Raw genomic sequence first — 21,143 nt, forward strand, 5'->3', positions numbered from 1 at the left:
TTTTGAAACTGCGCTTGCGCCTGCCCAATCATTTGCACAAATAACAGAATTCATCAAGAAAGAATCACACCTGCTGTTCCTCCTCCCCCACCCCAGCTCCACTAAGAAGGACTTTCAAGAGAACCAACAGGAGCAAGTAACTGTGCTCCTTGTTCTCAGGTCGATGATCCTGCACCCCCGTCTAGCTTCCTTTACTTCCTCTTGTGAGGGTTGTGGATAGCACCATTTGCTGTGTTCCCCAAAGTCCTGTAGACCATCATTTCTTATCCCTGAGATTTTCTATTAAACCATGCTTTTAGGCCACTAATAATTAGCAAAACTATCTAACGCTCTATTCACCTTGAGGAAATTTGAATCCTCTTGTATGAAACATTCAGAGAAAGCAAAGGCCAACGTGATACGCACAGGGTCTTCAGTGTAAAAACCCTGGAAAGTGACATTCTTTTATCAACCAACCCACAAGGCCATACCATTCCACCGGCATAAACAAACCTCTAAAGGCTGAACCATTATTTCAGTAGTAATACCATTATAATATTGGTCATCAAGCCTGTCAACATTGTCCTTAACACTACAGAAGTACTTGAAAAGGGGTTTCTTACCCAAATTACATGGGCTGAAATTGGGCAATACATTTTCCAGAAGAAAGTAGGAAAACCTTCCAAATATAAAAAAGCTAAATTAGCATGACCGCGTATAACTTTTTTTGAGCCAGAACTAGAGAAACTGCTTGCAAAATGAAACGAGAAGCATATTTTAAGTGACATAACAAACCGAGTTATCCAAGTCAGTATTCTGTAGAAACTGCTAACCACCACTACATCTGTAATTGAATAAATTAGAAACCAGCTCAGAATTTACTTTCCATATTTACACAAGCCAAGAAAGGTGACTCCTACGAAGAATACTGAATATAAGATTCAAAATTTGGCAACAAATGAGATGATCCCAGCTGGCCCTGGACCACTAATAATGTTTTTGAAAGATTGGGTTATTAGATTAACAGTTGTAGAAGAGGGCCTCTATTTATGCAATGTGAAAGCAAACATTTTTATTCACCGAACAGTTCCTAAACTGCAAGCAGAAATGGGAAACTTGATCTGACCCCTGTAGCAAATCTGAGGGCCTTCCCTGGCCCAGAGCTCAGGATTTGCCATCATGGTGCACATTTCTCTTACACTCTGCTCAGGAGGGAAAAGAGCCACACCTTTTCCTTCACATGAAGTTTGTTTCAAAGGTATCCTGAAGAAACACTTCTTTCCTCATCAGTTTTCAACTCTTGCTCCCTCCCGTGGATAATTTACCCCTATTCTTCCCAAAGCCTCGAGAGCTTTCTCAGCTCTCCAGTTGCTTTGGGTCCGTAGTGTGTGACTGTGGATCCTTCATTTAACAGGCGCCGAGAGGCTCTACTTACATCATGCATGGAGTCCAGAAGCTTGGTCAGTTGGTAGAACCTCTGCCAGCTCTGCCCGGAATTGTTGGGACACTTCGTCACCATCTTCCTCAGTTCTTTGATGTAATTTGTCCTCATTTCTTCAAACGCAGCCTGGCTTTTGAGGCCATCCTTTGGAACTGTGTTGAAGGAATACCGACATGTAAGTTCCCAAGTTGGAAAACAGCTTTAGCATCCTCATAGTTAAATGGCTTAGACTACGTTGAGTCATGAGGCTCACACTTTGAGATTGATACTGAATCTCAATGATTCCATTTATGAATAAACATGGCAGCTAGATGACGGTTAACCTTTGTACACACACATATACAAAAGAATAATGATAACTGGTTTACTGGGTGTATGTTATAAGGCGCTTTGTTTATATTAGCTTGCTTAATCTTGACATCAGTCTTACGACACAATCATTATGTGATTCTCATTTGACAGATGTGGAAGCTGAAGACTGGAGGTTTAATCACTTGCACGAGGACACAATAAATACATGGTAGAGGAAGGGTATAAACCTAAGTCTGTCTGCTTCCAAAGCCTGTCTCTTAACCACAGTGCTATACTGTCTTGTGGCCTGTCATCAAAGTTTTTATGAATCTCAACTTGCCAATACCTCAGACGTAGGAAAATATACTTTGATTTTCCAGGACAACTGGAAGAACCACAGACAATCTAAGCTGGGGCTGGAATTAGAAAGCAACACTTCATATTCCAGTTCCAATGTCAAAGACACTGGGGGAAACCTGCCATCTACCAGGGGGAAGACAGTGTGTGGCAAAGAAGCACTTCCCATCCTCTTTGTTCCAAGATCACGTGACCACCGAGGCACTGTCATGTGACTGCCCAGACAACCTGCTGGCAGGTCTGTGCACTGGTTTGTGTGTGTGACAGGTCACACAACAGTGGTCTGCGTACAAGGCAAGATCAAAAACTTTTGAAGAGAAGAAACCACATTCATCGTTATCTTTGATAAGATAGAAAATTAAGGGTTATGTTTTCTTCTTTCCTTGTATGGAGTGGCTGGCTTTCCTAATGAAACAAAAAACATCTCACTAAAAATAATACTTTGAAATTCAGCACCTGGAAGGATATGAGTGTTTCTGTGACCTGAAAGGAGATGTTCTTTCCCAGGACACACGTGAACACACTTTATGGACAAGGGGTGCACCAGGGTCTGTGTTCTGTGAGGAGATGTAGGGTAGAGTGTAAGCTACGGGTGTCCCCTTTGAAAATCTACTTACATGTTTGCTTTGGTTCACTACAGCCAGTAGGTACTTATGCTTATGCTTTAACTCTGAAAAATCAAATCACTTAGAACCTTCCTTTTTGGATGATGAAGATAATAAAAATTCACCTTGTGATACAGAGTCTGAAATTGCTCTTACTTTCACTTCTTAAGTGCACATCCCATTTGCTAATTTACAATAACTGGTATAAATAATAACTTACTTAGGCCATCAGCTCTTTAGAATGGCTAAATATGTTTTTGAGTGTTACGTGTAACCCTGGGAGCCGGAATACCACTGTTTCCAAATAAACCCTGTTGTCCTGTATAAAGATACAGATTATCTGGCAAATTAACTTCCCATATGATGCTAATAATCTTCTCCTTGAGTTTAATTGTTGAGGCGTTTGATTTGTCGTTTATCTAAGTCTATTTTTTGTGGGGAAAAAATAAATCCCTAATGGCCACTGCACAAATTCCTGAGGCTGCCGCAATATCAGTTGTGGTTCAAAATATTTGACATTCACGTTCAGAATTAAATATCATCCATTATGTAACAGTTTATTTTTCTTTGCAATTAAACTCTTGTTGTAAAAGTATAAAAAACGTAAAGAAAGGTGGTAATAACCAGGACGTTAATAGTGAAACTACAGATCCACTTTCTACCAAAACTTTAATGTTAACCCAAAACGTTCCAAAGGAAACTGAAAGTTTGCAAGTAAGTGCCTACACTGCCCACCCACAGATAAACATTTATTTTTTTAAGTTTCAAAATGTTACGGAGTAAACCTTTAGCTTTTCTGTATAGATACTTATGGATGTCATACCTTAAAAAATTACCTAAAATTAGAATGGAGTGAATACATTGCACAACTATATTTCAATGTCATTTGGTATAGCTACTAAGGTTAACCAAAAGCCTTCGTATTTCTGATACCTGTGTTATCAAAATTCTCAAGATTATGAACAACTTGTATCAAATATTACTTGTATTTTACTGCTGTGACTGAAATATATTGTACCATTTTCCCAGCCAGATATTTTAGAAGTTGAAACAAACCCACAAAAAAAGAGAACTTAGGCAAAACCTCAAATTTTGGAGGTCTGCCCAGATTTTCTGAATTTACTTATTAAATGCAGCAGGGCTCCTGGAAATCATCCAAAATCTATGGGCTGGAGAAGACCAAAGAGGCAACTGGGTGGGAAGATGGTCTGCTTTCCTCTGTGAGCAAAAAGAACATGATCTTCTCTTGATGTCATTGCTTAAAAACTTTCCTGATACACTGGACATCAGGTGTGTAATTTAAGCTTCTAAATAAGAAGAAAAATTTTCATACGTTCTATCACAGATTTGCAAAATAGGCTTGCAGCAAAATAAGCTGCAGTTTAAGCTGCAGTAAAATTCTTTACTTCTGCTATCCTGCTTTTTGATTTTGCTTTTTCTGCATCTACAAAAATCAGCCTTGAATGTACTGAGCGACTTGGAAGCTAATACATTAATTCAGGGAGCTTCAAAGTGATATCAGAATTGATTACAGGCTGACTGATTAAATGGATGTAAAAGGAAGACACAAATTACAATGAGTGGTCAAAGTTTATAAAGGATTAGTATCACACACATTTTAGAAAAAAATTAAATTCTATCACTCATCTGATAGAATTTTTTTTTTTTTACTTTTTTCTAAGAGTAATGATTAGTGACATAGCTTGGAAAGGGGAATAAAATCACTGTCTCTGAATTTCAAGAGTACATTTCCAGGGAATCCCCTGGCAGTCCAGTGGTTAGGATTCCGTACTTCCATTGCTAAGGGCGTGGGTTCAATCCCTGGTTGGGGAACTAAGAGTGTATTTCCAAGGTTATATTCCAGAAAGGATAAACGGGGAACCTCAGAAACCTTGAGGAACACTGGGGCAGGGAGCAAAGCCTGGTTCTACTGACCCTGAGGACGAGGGGCTGCAAACACAAGCTCCTGGATGTGGGCTGAGTGTACAGGGAGGAATGGAGGGACCGCTGGGGCCCGCGGTAAACTGGGGAGAGCATGGGCTGCCCTGCACAACTGAAGTCAGTGAAAATCAAACCAGACAAAAGGCCAAAAGCCACCTGAAAAGCCTTGCCGGCCAAGTGAAACACAGCTGGGAAGTGCTGACCCCGCCTCCCTCCCACAGCCTGCTCTCCCTGCTGCCCTCACCTGCCAGGGCCTGCTTTCCACTTCCCGCTTGGGGAAGAGCGGAATCGCTGCGAGGGAAGGCCACGGCCCTGGGTGTGAGTCCTAGCTCCCCAAGGAGGCTGTACAAGTCACACCTGCATGCCTCCGTCTTGCCCATGTTACCCGTCTTGCAGTGTTAAATTAGACCACAGACAAAGACTCTTTGGAAACGGAGAGGTGCTAAATGTAGGTGGAGCAGGTACTGACCCACATCATCCGCATCTACCACTGCCTGCCCGCTTCCTGTTCTACCGTCTCAGGCTTCAGGCTTCCCCAGACCCAATCCTTCCTTGTTGGAAACACCAGCTCTTCTTATCCACTCCATCCTCAATGCTTGGCTGTTGATGCCACTTCCTTCCACGTGACTCTACGGAAAACCGCCCCTCCTCCCAAGCTGCTGATTCCTGGACCAAGGGGAGGGCCGGGTGCCTCCTGGATGCTCTTTTCAGCTTCCAGGTGGTCGCTCAACAAACTCTCCTCCTTTTGAAGCCCTCGCCGCTCACCCCGGCGTCCTCGGCGTTCAGGACGTTTCTCCGTTTCCTCAGTGGCCCACAGCGCTTGGCTCTGGGGTTTCCTCTCCACCCTGTGTCCTGCCATCCTTCCCGGTCTCACCCTCATCTGACGGGAGCTTCCTCAAATTCCTTCCCCTCTGTTTGAAAAGGCCCGGGCCACTGTCTGTGGAAGAAGTGCTCAGCATCCTTGCCAAGGCTGATCCTGCCCTCCCTCATCTCTTCTGGCACCATCTGCCATCGACTTCTCTCCTCTCCTGCTTGGGTCCAGGCACCTAAAAAAGCTTCTCATCAATCTGCAAGTCCCTGGCTGTCTGGCACCTGCCTGAGGCCCAATGGTCAACCCCACTAGGCTTCTGTCCGCATTCTCAGCTTTCTCTGGAAGCGATGCCATTCATTAGTCATGCCGCTGGGGAAACCTTGCACTCTTGGCACCTTCCCAGGTCCCCCACCTCCCTGACAGCTCTGTTCCTGTCCCTCAGCCGCTGCAATCCACCTTTCCAGCAGCTCAATGGCTCTTTCTTCTTCTTTCTGTGTCTCGGCACCCCACTCGCCACTGGACTTTCATTTTCTACAAGGATAATGTCAAGTTTATATCTTGATACCCCAACCTGTCTTCTGAGCTCGAGTCCCCCAGTGTCCCCCTCTTTCAGCCTCTCTGTGAGAGGCTACCTCTGACAATTAGCCCATCTGAAAGAGAAGCCATTTTATGCTCCACAGCATCTGCTCCAGGTCCTGACATGAACGCATTTCTCTTCATGGTATCACTGCTATCTTAGTCACTTCTCTGCACTCAAAACCTAGGTCACTTCCGACCCAGACTATCTTTATTTCCCCTTCTTGTCAGCAGCCAAGGTCAACTCTGCAGTGTGTCTTGAATGCGTTTGGTGGTGTCATCATAGCATCCACCATTATTTTCCAGGCTGTTATTTCAACAGCCTCACAGCAGGTCTCTAGGCTTCTAGTCTGGCTCAAGTCTCTGTCTGGCTTGGCCTCTCGCCCTCCCTGTCCCATTCCCTCTCATCCAGTTTATTGTCAGATACATGTTCATAAAGCCACGAAGGATCCCTTTGGTCATGTCACCCTACTGCTCAGAGCCTTTGGTACCACACTCCCCTGCTCGCCTCATAGACACCAGTCGTCTTCAACAGGTGGGAATCTTTCGGCCCAATCTGCATCCCAACCTAATTCCCCACTTCTCCCCAATCCAATACCACCTGATGTGTCTTGAAAACTTTAGTGGATACAGAAATGAGATAAAAAAATTAAAACATTAACAGGCAAAACAGTTCCCGAGAACGAAGTGCTGTTGCATGGGTCTGCTTCCCACCCTGCCATGCTCACTCATGCTGTTCCCCAGCAGGAAGGCCAGCTCAGATTCAACCCCTCACCCTGGCAAAGCTCTCTGAGTTGCAGCTTCACCATGAATCCCTCCCTGATACCCAGAACTGAGCATACGCTTCTCTTCTCTGAGCCCCCAGAGAAGAGCCCCCTCTTTATCTCTATCGCGGTAGATAACCACTTTCCACAATGTAGTAGAACTACCTTGGGATTTATCTTACGGTAAAACTCCCTGAGGGTGGAGACTGTGCCTCATTCATCCCAGTAGTTCCTGAATTGCCCAGTCCCACCGTACACATAACAGACACTTAACAAATCAGATGGATGAAGGAATCAAGGCAGATGCTCTACCCAAAGCTTCATACTCTGCAAGTAATTTATTTCATCTGACACGAAAGCCCTCCGCCCACCTCCTCCTATTTTTTTTTTTTTCATATCGACTACCTAACCCTATAAACAGGCAACTCTCCTAAAGGGGAGATGATGTGACAATGTAGGAAAAGGGCCAGGTGGGTGTCAGTTTACTTGTGCTTAGGAGCAGCAACACTTTCATTACGGTGTACTCCTCAAAGGTGAGCTGCAGCCGGACAAACTGAAGGCTGATCTGGTGCATCCCCTGGCAAAGCTCATACATGGCAGACTGGTGCATCTTCTCTCTGCAAAGGAAAAGCAAAGATGTCTGAGAATGCAACGTCCATAATCAGACCCAGACTGGCGGCCCAAGGCAGCCTGATGAGAGATCTGAGTCAGATCTCTCATTTGCTTTTGGCTTCAATATGGAGCAGAAGTCAGCTGCCTTGCATGGTGACTGGTAAACTGCTTATAGACCAACCCTGTCAGGCTGTTGACTCGTCCATTGGGAGAATGTGTCAGAAGCACCAAAACCAACCTTTCTCAAAGTGTGCCATGATTTCATTTGACATCAAGAGTGACAACAAGTGATGGTGGCATGTGTGATCGTGAGATTGTCCACCAAGCAGAGAAGCTGCTGTGATGTGGGGGGAAGCCTGGAGACGCCTATTCCTCTTCAGCCAGAGATCCCAAGCGCTTACTATTTGGAAGGGCTGTGTTCGATGCTATGGATGCAGGACAGCGATGAATAGTCTTATTTCCACATGGACCCCTTTATAGAGGTTGTGAAACATGTCCGTTAACTCTTTGCAGCAGCACATTTAAAAAGGGAAATCAGACAACATTTTAAAAGATTCCTCAAATGGAATCTCTCCAGTACAGGAAGAAAGTGATATGGGAGTTTGTGTGATACATACACGTGTCCATTTAAACAACCAACCAAGCTACTTTCTCTGCCAAATCCAAGTGTTTCCATAAAAATCCTCATGATTTTACGACAGAAGTCATTATTTTCTCTTTTCGTGAGAAGGAAGTAAGGCATCATTTAGTTGTTGAGATGTTTTTCCTCAAAGTAATAAATCTTTTGGGAGGCCCTGGATAAGTACTCTGTTATGATGACCAGAATGAAATTAGTAGAAAAGAGTTTACTAGTGAGAAATGGGAAAGGACTTGACAAAGGCTATAGACACAGAAAAGGAGGTCACGATGGCTGATCTATTTCTATGAGTGACTGAACCAGGTGGGTGTCTGTGGTAAAGCAACCCTGCGATACCTCTTCCGGATGCACTCTTGGGTTCAAATGGCAAAATCTCTTTTATCTCAAGACTGAAAGACATTTGTAAAAAACCCATAATGGAACACATAGCATTTTGCTTGGTATTATTGCTATATGTCTCTCTCTTCCCATAACAGGTTAAGAGATATTTTTATCATTTTTTAAATTTATTTTTTATTGAAGTATAGTTGATTTATAATGTTGTGTTAATTTCTGATGTACAGCAAAGTGATTCAGTTATACATATATAAGAATTCTTTTTTATATTCTTTTCCATTATGGTTTATCACAGGATATTGAATATAGTTCCCTGTGCTATACAGCAGGACCTTGTTGTTTATCCATCCTATGTATAACAGTTTGCATCTACTAACCCCAAACTCCCAGTCTATCCATCTCCACCCCTCTCCCCCTTGGCAACCACAAGTCTGTTCTCTACGTCTGTGAGTCTGTTTCTGTTTTGTAGATACGTTCATTTGTGTTGTATTTTAGATTCCACATATAAGTGATATCACATGGTATGTGTCTTTCCGGGAGCTATTTTTAATTAAGGAAATATTTTTAAAACACACACACATACAATCACAAACACACACCTACAGAAACATAGCAGGAGCCTATGGATCTACCATGCAGAATTAAGAATAAATGCTAATATTTTTGCCATATTTGCTTCAGACCTTTATAAAATAAACACGGCCGAGTTAAGGCCCCCTCTGTCTCCCTCCCTGTCCCCATTCATCTTCCTCATTGAAGAAGCGAACCACTCACTTTGGGAGATTATTATTTCCTGTCAGATGTGTATACTTTACACACACGTATGTATTCATAAAAACAGCACACAGTACCGCTTGGTTTTATGTAAATTTGAAATTAGATATGCATATCCTTCTGCAACTTATTTTTATTCAACGTTGTGATTCTGCAACGTATCCATTTTCATACAGGTAACTCTAAACAAGGACATTTTCCCTGCTGCGAGTTTCATTGGTTTGAACACATCACAGTTTACTAATCCATTCCACTCCGGATGGACACTTGGGTTTGTTTCCGCTTTACGAGTATTACAGATGATGCCCAAGGGACATCCCTGGGCACTTCTCTAAAATACAGGACAAAAACAGAACTGCTGAGTCATAGATGTGTGCACATCTGCTGCTTTCATTCCAACCAGTAAGAGACGATATGTCCTTTTATTCCACACATGCCATGAATACTTGTCATTAACCAATTTGAATTTTTTTTTTTCGCCATCTGATGGGGGTTGAAAGGGTTATCCCACTGTTGCTTTTATTTGCATTGCCATTATCACCAGCAGGCTGAAACATTTCTTCAAATGTTTTCTGACCATTTGGGTTTCTTCTTTGAAGACTTGTCTCTTCATACCTTTATCCATTTTATTTAAAGCTTTTTCCCCCTCCTATCACTAATACCATCTTTATTCATAATATGTTTTTGCCTTAAAAATTTTGTCTGATGATCTTTCCTTAGTCCCTCCCTCCCTTTCTTCCTTCTTGTCTCTTTCTTTTGCTGACTCTTTAGAATTTGCCCAGAATGCCCTTTTAAAAAATCCCTTGTTTACAAAGTTCCCACATAATTATATATCACACATGTATCTTTTAAACAGCAAAAAGCTGGATTAAAAGAATCTGAGAGTCTTTGTATTACAGTAGCTCAGTTTAGTCTGTTTTCATTTATCACGATTACTAATATATTTGGATATTTTTTCCACCATTCTAACTTTCTCCCCCCCCTTTCCTTCTACTTTCCTTCCTTTTATTACATGGATCCAGCTTACAAAATAAAAAAAAAAAACAAACTTCTTTGCTCCTCTATTGGGATTTAGAATATATACATTCTATTTTTACTCTTAAAATAATTATCAAGTTATGAACTTGCATACTTAAAAATCTAAAGTTAGTCAATAGCTTTTCCGTGAGAAACTGAAAAGATGTAGAGTACTTTATCTTTGGTCTACTGCTTCCCATCTTGCATCTGATTCCTCTTTAGGATTTAAATTTCAACTTGTTTTCAGATCACCCCTGAAGTCAGTCTATCTCTCTCTCACAGCCACATCCCATGTCTGTTTAGAGTTACAAACATATTTCTCTCATCACCATTGCTTTTTGCACTCCACTCCGTACTACTGGGTTCAACTGGGTTCTTGGTTTGTTTTAACTCAAATGATCATCGGTCTCCAAGAAACATTTTATTCTCCCCATGATACCAGCAACAACAACAAAAGCTAACATTTGTACAGTGCTTTATAATTTAAGAACTTCCATACAGCTGGTCCCTACATCTCTGCAAAGTAGGAATTTGTGTTAATTCTCAGTTTTACATATGATAAGCCTGGATTTAAGCTATCGGGGTACCCACTCATATACATATTTATAATTCTTTCAGCAGCGGTCAGTTGATGAATGTTCAAATCTTTCAGTCTTGATATGTCTGAAAATGTCTTTATTTCTCCTTTATTCTTGAATGATAGTTTTAACACGTTATAGATTTCTAGTGTGACAGGTAATTTCCCTCAGTACTTTGAAGATAATATTCCATTACACCTGGGACTTTACTACTGCTTTTGGGAAATTTCTTGTTAGTCTAATTGTCATTCTTTTACAGGTAGTGAATTTGCATCTTCTCTTTGGTAGCTTAAAAAATTTTTCCTCTGTTTATTTTTGATGTCTGCAGTTTCAGTATGAAGGACGGAGGTGCAGACTGATTTTTATTTCTCTTGCTCAGGACTCAATGTCCTTATTTGACTTGAAGATGCAGGTATTTCTTAAGTTCTGAAATGGTCTTAGATATTGTTTCTTCAAACATCATCCCCACCCCATTCCTGCTATTTTTCCTTTTTGAACGCCTGTTAGCAGTGTGTTGGACCGTCTCATTGTCTTCCACATTTACCTCCCTTTTATATTTTCTTTTTATCTGTCTGTACTGCATTCTAGATAGTTTTCTCAGATCTATTTTCTAATAATTTTTTTTTTCCTTTTCTGTGGCTAATCTGTTTAATGCCTCCAGTGTTTTCATTTGGATGATTTTAGTGCCTGGGTGCCTAGAAATGCTCTATTTGGTTCTTTCTCAAACTCTTCTGTTATCTTCCATGACAGACTTCTTACTTTATGGTTACTACATCCCCTTCCTCTAAATTATACCTTACCTATTCTATCTCTAAATACTTTTAACATGTTTATAGTTTCTTTCAAATGTTTTAAATTCATTTGGGGGGGATGCTCATATGCCCATCTAACATGCATTATTTTGGTATATATGGTTTTCTAGGTGAATCCCAGGGGCGCTGTCTTGTGGAAGGGACTCTACAGGAAGTTTCAGCACTTATAACTATCAGGGTACAAGCATTTCACTGGTTCTGCCAGTTTTGATGCTAATTTCTCAGCTTAAATGCTTTTTGCGAGACTGCGTTGTTTAAATTTTAGACTCCACACTTGATGTGGTGCAGGCTTGTATTTCTTATTTCTTTCAGCTTCCTTGCTATGTCCCTGGACTGGCTGGCTTGCTGGGTTTTACTGTCCTTGTTGGTAGACAGTGAAATCTTTGCAGAGCCTGGTTTTTTGCAGGGGACTCCATTTCGTGCCCTGGTCTTGCTGGAGTCTACATTCTTGCAGTCCTGTTCCTATTTGTGTTCTAATGCATGTCCCTAAGCCATCTTTCTACATCCAATAGTCTGTGGGCCACGTGTAGCTTTAACTCCAAGTTAAACCACTCTAGCTGTGAATTCCCTGTTCTTAGACCTGTTTTTTTTTTCTTTTCTTTTGAATTTGGTTATATAATTAAGACTTTTTTTAATGCAAAATTTCTATGTGTTCAGAGGGGGGAAAAGGCTCAGTTCACTACCACCATTCTAATTGCAAACTATAAGCCTCTTAAAGGCAGGATCCATGTCTGACTGACCTTTGTGAATGTCAAATAGAGTCTGATAGGCAAGTGCCATGTGTCAGTATTTGCTCAAAAGTGTTTCATGAATGAATGAGAGAGAAGGAAAGCCAAAAGGAAAGAGGACGAGTGAAAACAACAAAATGAACTGCAGACACACAGATGTGCAAACGAGGATGATGATTAGAGAAAGGGAATACTGAAAACTTACAGAAAGTAAGATCAAATGGCTAATGAAACAGATACTGGTATTTGTGAAGTTCTCAAAAAGTTTCTCATACTACCAAATGTAAAACCATTAACTAGTGGGAAGCAGCCACATAGCACAGGGAGATCAGCTCAGTGCTTTGGGACCACCTAGAGGGGTGGGATAGGGAGGGTGGGAGGGAGGGAGATGCAAGAGGGAAGAGATATTGGGAGATATGTATATGTATAGCTGATTCACTTTGTTATAAAGCAGAAACTAACACACCACTGTAAAGCAATCATACTCCAATAAAGATATTAAAAAACGTTTTTTAAATAAAAATTTTAAAAAAGGGAGAGATTTCGATTGTAAACTTGGTGAAGTGGCTTGCAAATCTGGACACCTGTGGAATATAACACAACACGCATTTGAAGCTGTGCGGTTTAGGAAGTGCACTCCTAAGCATTTGACCCCTTCAGCTCCCTTGTGCTGGAGGCAGAACAGGCATCCTTGGCTTTGCCACAGCAGGGCATAGGGATGCACGGCCCATTGGCCCCTCAGCGTGCTGGCTTTGGGAGCCTAGCATCGTGTCACTTCTGAGATCCAGGCTTATCATGTGTGAAGCGGGGAATTAACACGAATTCCTACTTTGCAGAGATGTAGGGACCAGCTGTACGGGAGTTCTTAAATTATAAAGCACGGTACAAATGTTAGCATTTGTTGTTGTTGCTGATATCATGGGGAGAATAAAATGCTTCTTGGAGACCAATGATCATTTTGGTTAAAACAAACCAAGAAATAATCAAATTCTTCTTTTTGTCTGTTTTTTGTTTTTTAAATAATTTCTTAGAACCTACTCATGATTGCGTTTTTTGTTTGTTTGTTTTTGTAGTATGAGGGCCTCTCACTGTTGTGGCCTCTCCCGTTGCAGAGCACAGGCTCCGGACGCGCAGGCTCAGTGGCCATGGCTCACGGGCCTAGCCGCTCCGCGGCATGTGGAATCTTCCCGGACCAGGGCACTAACCCGTGTCCCCTGCATCGGCAGGCGGACTCTCAACCACTGTGCCACCAGGGAAGCCCGATTGTGTTTTAATAAATTGCTGTTAGGCACACTGAAACCTTTGGAGGAAAGGTAGTGCATTTTAATTAATTAATTAATTAGCTGCGATGGGTCTTCATTGCTGCGCGCTGGCTTTCTCTAGTTGCGGCGAGCAGGGGCTACTCTTAGTTGCAATGTGCGGGATTCTCATTGTGGTGGCTTCTGTTTGTTGAGGAGCACTGGCTCTAGGCACACAGGCTTCAGTAGTTGTGGCACACAGACTCAGTAGCTGTGGCTCGCGGGCTCTAGAGTGCAGGCTCAGTAGTTTTGGCACATGAGCATAGCTGCTCTGTGGCATGTGGGATCTTCCCGGACCAGGGATCAAACCAGTGTCCCCTGTGTTGGCAGGCGGATTCTTAACCACTGCACCACCAGGGAAGTCCCTAATCAAATTCTTAAAATGACTTTTCAGGAAAATAAGACTGTGTTCTTGCTGTTATTTCTATAGGCAGGATGGTAAATAAATCAGGAGAGAAACTGGAGAGGACGCAGATTTTCAGCAAGGCAGACGTGACTTGCCCAGAGTAGAACATGAGAATGAAATGCCTCTGTGTCAAACTGTTTCTGTTATCAGATGTGTTAGCAAAACATCCACACACAGATTAAAGGTTACTAAAGAGAGACCTCAGGTTCCGCTTGAAAAGATTATAAGGTTAATGTGTAACAACACACCTAAAAATAAAAAGCACTTTTTTTTCACTTCAGTAGGAACAGCATCTCTTTAACTCTTTCTTGAGGTATTATTACCTGAATAACCTCTATGGTTTTCAGAGCTATTACTTATGGAATGCCTACCATGCCCAAAGTTAAATTTCCTCTTGCTAGTTCTCATAATGCCTTGTGCAGAATCATTCTCATGTTCATGACAAGAAAATAATTTAGGTATATGATGTAGCCATGGACCGAAACCCAGGTTTTTTACTTCAAAACTCATGCCTTTTCCTCTCTCCAGGCTGCTGGCTCAATCATTTATAGCTCTTTCCTCCAGAGTATCTCTTTACAGCTATAAAGAGATATTTGGAACCTCAGATGTTTTGCTATTACATTCACTCATTTGTTTATTTTTTGCTCACCATTATGCAGTAAGAAGTTGTGTTTTTCAAATTCCACTGCTGCTTCCACTGCATGAAACTGAGTTCTCTAAATGAAGAGTACTGTGTCCTCAATATAGCTTAAAATTTCAAGAAAATAGGCCCTCTTAAAAACACATTTTAGTTCACATCATTTTTGCACAATTAGATTAAATGCACAGGAATGTATATCCAAAGAAGTTGAAATAAGGACAATCTTGTTGGCATGATACTGTGATTAATTCTGCAACAATACTTCATAGAAATACTCTTTGCTACATGGTTTTATTCATTTAATAATCTTACCTCATTTTGAGTAAAAAAAATGTAAAAATACCTTGGTATTCCCAAGATTACCTTGGGAAAGAGATGAAATTTGTATAATGCTTCTAGAAAGTAAAAGTAAACACAAAATTCACTCTTAACAGTGGGCTAATATGAAGGCAGTAGGATTTTTTTTTTTTTTTTTTTTTTTTTTTTTTTGCGGTACACAGGCCTCTCACTGCTGTGGCCTCTCCCGTTGCGGAGCACAGGCTCTGGATGCGCAGGCTCAGCGGCCATGGCTCACGGGCCTAGCTGCTCCGCAGCATGTGGGATCTTCCCGGACCGGGGCACGAACCCGTGTCCCCTGAATCGGCAGGTGGACTCTCAACCACTGCACCACCAGGGAAGCCCTAGTAGGAGATTTTTGAGATAGGAAATATCCCTGTATTAAAGCAAACATCAGACCTGAAAAACTGACAGTCATCAGTCTCTACTTCTGTGGACATGTCATCGATTTATAAACATCATCTCATTTGCAGGAACAGCATAAACTCTCCTTTTAAATAAATAAACACAACAACAAAATGGTCATAGAGATCCAATTCCAAAGACCTTGGGTTAAAATCCATGAAAACGATAGTTCTAAAATATTTCCAAAGACATTCTTCAAAAAAAAGAAAAAAGAATGAAAGAAACATTTCAATAAATAAACACAACAACAAAATGGTCATAGAGATCCAATTCCAAAGACCTTGGGTTAAAATCCATGAAAACGACAGTTCTAAAATATTTCCAAAGACATTCTTCAAAAAAAAGAAAAAAGAATGAAAGAAACATTTCAATAGTTTCGTCATTTTCTTAAGCTAGCAAACCAATTGTATTCATAGCTACAACTTCAGCTGGTCCTCTCTTAGGACGTATTACACTAAACTGCAATCATATGATCATTTAGAAATAGTTTTAAAATATTAAATTAAAATAATCTAATGTCTCTAAACCTGATTCACCTGGAATAAAAGTGAATAATCAAAGAATTAGAAAATACTTTTTTCCCTGGTTTTTGAGAGAATTCAGGGTTGGAATTTATTCCTCATAATAAGAGTGAGAATTAGAAAAAGGCCCATTAAAATCAGAGTGGGAAGGGCATTCACAATTTAAATGATTTGTATGCTAGTTGCCTGCTTTTGACTTAGTAGCTAAACAATCTGAACAACTTGAGTATCTACAGGACCCATAGGCTCTTGCCATTATTATATGTTAACAGTGTTGCCCTATTTCACATTATGAGAATAGTCCACTGAACCTATTGGCCAATGGCTGTCAGAAGGAACACTCCTGTTTCAGTTTTCAAGTACTGGCTTACCAAAACACTACTAAAAATGTATTTGAAAAAAGTCTTAGTTATTCAGTTTTCTGGAGGTCCATATTGGAGGTAGCTGACTTAGGAAATTATTGCCCCAAACTAAATACATTCCTAGAATCATATTCATGTTCTACTCTGATAGAAATAGACATTTGATAAGCCCAAACCACAACACATTCCAGGTTATGGGCACCATAGGACTCAGGAGCTCTAAGCATTAGCCTGAACACCTACAGGGACACCTCATGCTCTGGCCGTCTACAAGGAGAATGCAAGCTAACTTCAACTTAAAGAATCTCTGCAAGAATTGAAAGCAGGCTCTTGAAGAGATATTTATACACTCATGTTCATCATAGCACTATTAAAAATATCCAGAAGGTGGAAGCAATCCAATGTTCATTGATAGATGAACAATAAAGTGTGGCATATACCTATGATGGAATATTATTTAGCCTTAAAAAGGAAGGATATTCTAACACATGCTACAACATGGATGAACCTTGATGACGTTACGCAAAGTGAAATAAGGCAGTCACAGAAAGACAGATACTGTATGAGTCCATTTATCTGAGATACCTAGAGTCATCAAATTCATAAAGACAGGAAGTAGAATGGTTATTACCAGGGGTTGGGAGTAGGAGGGAATGGGCACTTGTTTACATAACAATGTGAATGTATTTAACACTATTGCACTATACAGTTAAAAATGGTTAAGATGATAAATTGTATGTTATAAGTATTTTATTGCAATTAAAAAATTTTAAATCAAAAAACAGAAAATATTTCCAAATTATATGACAAATAAAGGGTTAATGTCCAAAATATATAAACAGCTCATATAACTCAATATCAGAAAAACAAACAACTCAATTAAAAAATGGGCAGAAGACCTGAATAGACATTTTTTCAAAGGAGGCCATCAGGCCATCATGGCTATAAAGGTACATGAAAAGATGCTCAACGTTGTTAATCATCAGAGAAATGCAAATTAAAACCACAATGTGCTAACACCTCACAGCTGTCAGAATGGCTATCATCAAAAAGACCACAAATAGGGCTTCCCTGGTGGCGCAGTGGTTGAGAGTCCGCCTGCCGATGCAGGGGACACGGGTTCATGCCCCAGTCCAGGAAGATCCCACATGCTGCGGAACAGCTAGGCCCGTGAGCCATGGCCACTGAGCCTGCGCATCCGGAGCCTGTGCTCCACAATGGGAGAGGCCACAACAGTGAGAGGCCACAAAAAAAAAAAAAAAGACCACAAATAACAAATGTTGGTGAGGATATGGAGAAATGGGAACCCTGGTACACTGTTGGTGGTAATGTAAATTGGTGCAACCACTGTGGAAAAAAGTATGGAGGTTTCTCAAAAAAGCTAAAACTAGAACTACCACATGACCTGGCAATTCCACTCCAGAGTATATATCTGAAGAAAATGAAAACACTAATTTGAAAATATACATGAACCCCAATGCTCACAGAAGCACTATTTACAATAGTCAAGATATGGAAGCGGGCTTCCCTGGTGGCGCAGTGGTTGAGAGTCCGCCTGCCGATGCAGGGGACATGGGTTCGTGCCCCGGTCCGGGAAGATCCCACATGCCGTGGAGCGGCTCGGTCCGTGAGCCATGGCTGCTGAGCCTGCGTGTCCGGAGCCTGTGCTCCGCAACGGGAGAGGCCACAACAGTAGGAGGCCCGCATACCGCAAAAAAAAAAAAAAAAAAGATATGGAAGCAACCTAAGTGTTCATCAACAGAAGAATGGATAAAGAAGATGTGATACACACACACACACACACACACACACACACACACACGCAATGGAATACTACTCAGCCATAAAAAAGAATGAAGTTTTGACATTTGCAACAACATGGATGGACTTGGAGGGTATTATGCTTAGTGAAATACATCAGAGAAAGACAAAATACTATATGATATCACTTATATGTGGAATCTAAAAAATAAAACACACTAGTGAATATAACAAAAAAGAAACAGACTCACAGACATAGGGAACAAACTAGTGGTTACCAGTGGGGAGAGGGAAGGGGGGAGGGGCATGATAGGAGTAGGGAAGTAATAGGAACAAACTACTATGTATAAAATTGGTAAAAGATACAAGAATGTATTGTACAACAGGGAATATAGCCAATATTTTATAATAATTATAAATGGAGTATAACCTTTAAAAATTGTGAATCACTGTGCTGTATGCCTGAAACTTATAGAACATTGTAATCAATTATACCTCAGCAAGAAAGGAATCTTTGCAACCCATAATCCTACCTGCTATACTTTGATAGAGATTAGAAACTAAGATTTGTGTTTAATTATGTAACTTCTCTTTGGGTTTAGGCTTTTCATTCATTCTTCTTCTTTTATAATATATAAATTATCTTCTTCCTCCTCTGTTTTTACTACTTGCCTTTTGCCTTTTTTGTGTTTTGATGCATTTTTAGTCTTACTGTGTCAGTGTTTTTATTGCAAGCTGTACTAAATGCTTTTTGAAAGCAGGAAGAGTGAAAATTATTTAATAAACCATAGTTTTAAACATCAGTCAGAAACAGCTCCTTAAAGGCCTGTCTTCTGTAGTTTTGGTATCCTAAGGGGGAAGGGAAAACAGAACTACCTTTATCACTCCTTTCTCTTTCCAAGAACTCACATTTAATAGATGAAATCCTTTCACACTGGCTGATTTCATAAATGCCAAAGCATAAGAGGTTCCTAACCCTTCTACCTATGGGAGCCTATGGAAGGTACAGTGACATTTAAAAACTTAAGCTCCTTTAGCAATACTGCACCAAACTGTACCTTTGTCACCCAAACACCTTTTAGGTGTGTAAGACATCACTTTACTTAGTAAGGAACTAGAAAAATAAACCTTTGAAATATTTCACTTTATCCCTTGAATCCAAGGGCTATCCTATTGCTTAATCAAATAACAGGCAACTCTCATCACCCGGAAAGTCTGTGTCCTTCGTCTGGATACTAAGGTGCATATCTTTCTATGACTGATTCTTACACAGTGCATAGGTCCAAAGTTACATGAGTACTAAATAAATACCTGATAGCTATAGAGAACAGGGAAATCCAACAAATTTCACAGACTTTGCTCTTCAAATATAGATATAAACAAAGAGAATCAGTGCTCATTCAGGGCTGAACTCCTTGAAATCTCTGGAATCTCAAGAAGAAACCTCTTAATAAACCTGTTTGCTAACATGTTATTACTTCCATCAATTGCCCCAGGTGTAGGGGTGTGTGTGTGTGTGTGTGTTATACAATGCTGGAATGCGTGCAGTAACAGTGTCAATCTCACAACAGAGAATTAAATAATTTGAGTGGTGTGGTGCACGCAGATAATCACAGCAGATCTGCAGGACCAGACCTTACATATGATACTGCAAGCTACATTTTTATGTATGAATAAATCTAACATCTTGTTACATGGTCAGTGTAACAGATGGTCCCTGTCTGAAGCTTGTTATTTTCCTAAAAACAGCATGCAGAAACAGTCCTTTTTTTTCAAATCTTAATTAGAATAAAAATGACCTCAATTTGAGCATTCAAATTATGCCAGTTTATGGTTTTTATTTTTTATTTTGCATAGTCTTACTAGATTTTTCCTGAACGGACAAACAAGATATATCTGTAGGAGGACCATTTTGCTAGTTGCAGTTTAGATGTCTGTTCATTTTTGTAGTATTTACATCATTTATTAACAGGCAGAGCAGAACTCAGCTGCTTAAGAATCACTGCAGAATGTTGTTTGTGGTTTGCTTTACTGGACAGATGAGCCAGAGGGAGTGGTATCCCAATGATCTTCATAACATTCATGTATTCTCTATTAATTTTACATCGGCAAGTCCAGTAATAGTTAAAAGCTAGTTCAGTGTTTTGTTTGTTACCTTAATTGATGTTCCAGAAGGGATATGTTTCATAGAACTTCCGTGGACTTAAGCATCACAATTTCTGCTGACTTTAATGGATGTTACACAGACCAAAAGAATATGTGACAATTGAAAAATCTAGAAGCAGCCTGGTTAAACAGCAACCATAATTTACCACGGATGGTCCTAGAAATCTAGAAATTTTTTATCTTCACCATACATTTTATCTATAGTTTTTGATAAAACAGTCCTTTGTACCTTACTTTTTAAAATACTCATAGAGTCAGCACAGTTTCTTTTGGGTACAGGACACATGTTTTTGGTAGAGTAAAGAAACATGCAGCCATAACCCACTGTAAAAAGTTCAGATTTTAGAGCAAGTTAAATTGGGGGTATCTGTGATAAATCACATGACAAAAATGTTTTGGCTTGACCAAAGGTTTAATCTTTGTATTCACTGCACTGTGAATTTCCACAGGCCAGTTAAGATATAATGCATTTTAAAAAGTCCTACTAAATAGCAGAGGGAACTATAACCAATCTCTTGGGATAAGCCATACTGGAAAAGGATATAAAAAAGAATGTATATATGTATAACTGAGTCACTTTGCTGTACAGCAGAAATTAACACAACATTGTAACTCAACTATACTTCAATAAAATATAAAAATAAATGATAAAAAGTGATTTCTAAGCAACTTTTCATGACACTACCCAATGTGTCATGGGGGACACACCTGTTTCTGAGATGTGTGACTAAATACCTCACACTAGAATAAAGTAAGGAACCCAGCCAACTGCAGAATGTTTACCAGAATAATGGCTCACCGTCTATTATCTATACCATGAGTGGGAGCCTTTTGCACGTGCAAACAGGTGAACACTACTGGTACTGCATGCCTACTGACAGCAGCCACTCTAGCAGGGGAACAGAGCCTGGCCTGATTATTCCCTGGACATGTTAAGACCTAGTGAACCAAATGTTTTGATTCTTGGCTTTGGTAAGGAAGCTTATATA

The 21,143-nt window shown here is 40.4% G+C and overlaps 1 protein-coding gene across 1 annotated transcript in view; it reads right to left on the reverse strand.

Annotated features, from left to right (window-relative positions):
• Positions 1-21,143, reverse strand: part of NR3C2 (nuclear receptor subfamily 3 group C member 2) — a 368,626-nt gene that overhangs the window by 28,444 nt on the left and 319,039 nt on the right. The window contains exons 7-8 of the mRNA XM_060095191.1: positions 7,252-7,382; positions 1,415-1,572 (exon numbers count right to left, since the gene is read on the reverse strand). Coding sequence (XP_059951174.1) covers positions 1,415-1,572; positions 7,252-7,382 — 289 coding nt within the window. The remainder of the gene's footprint in view (positions 1-1,414; positions 1,573-7,251; positions 7,383-21,143) is intronic.

The sequence above is a fragment of the Mesoplodon densirostris genome, chromosome 1, assembly GCF_025265405.1.
Source record: "Mesoplodon densirostris isolate mMesDen1 chromosome 1, mMesDen1 primary haplotype, whole genome shotgun sequence".
In the NCBI taxonomy this organism is placed as follows: Eukaryota; Metazoa; Chordata; class Mammalia; order Artiodactyla; family Ziphiidae; genus Mesoplodon; species Mesoplodon densirostris.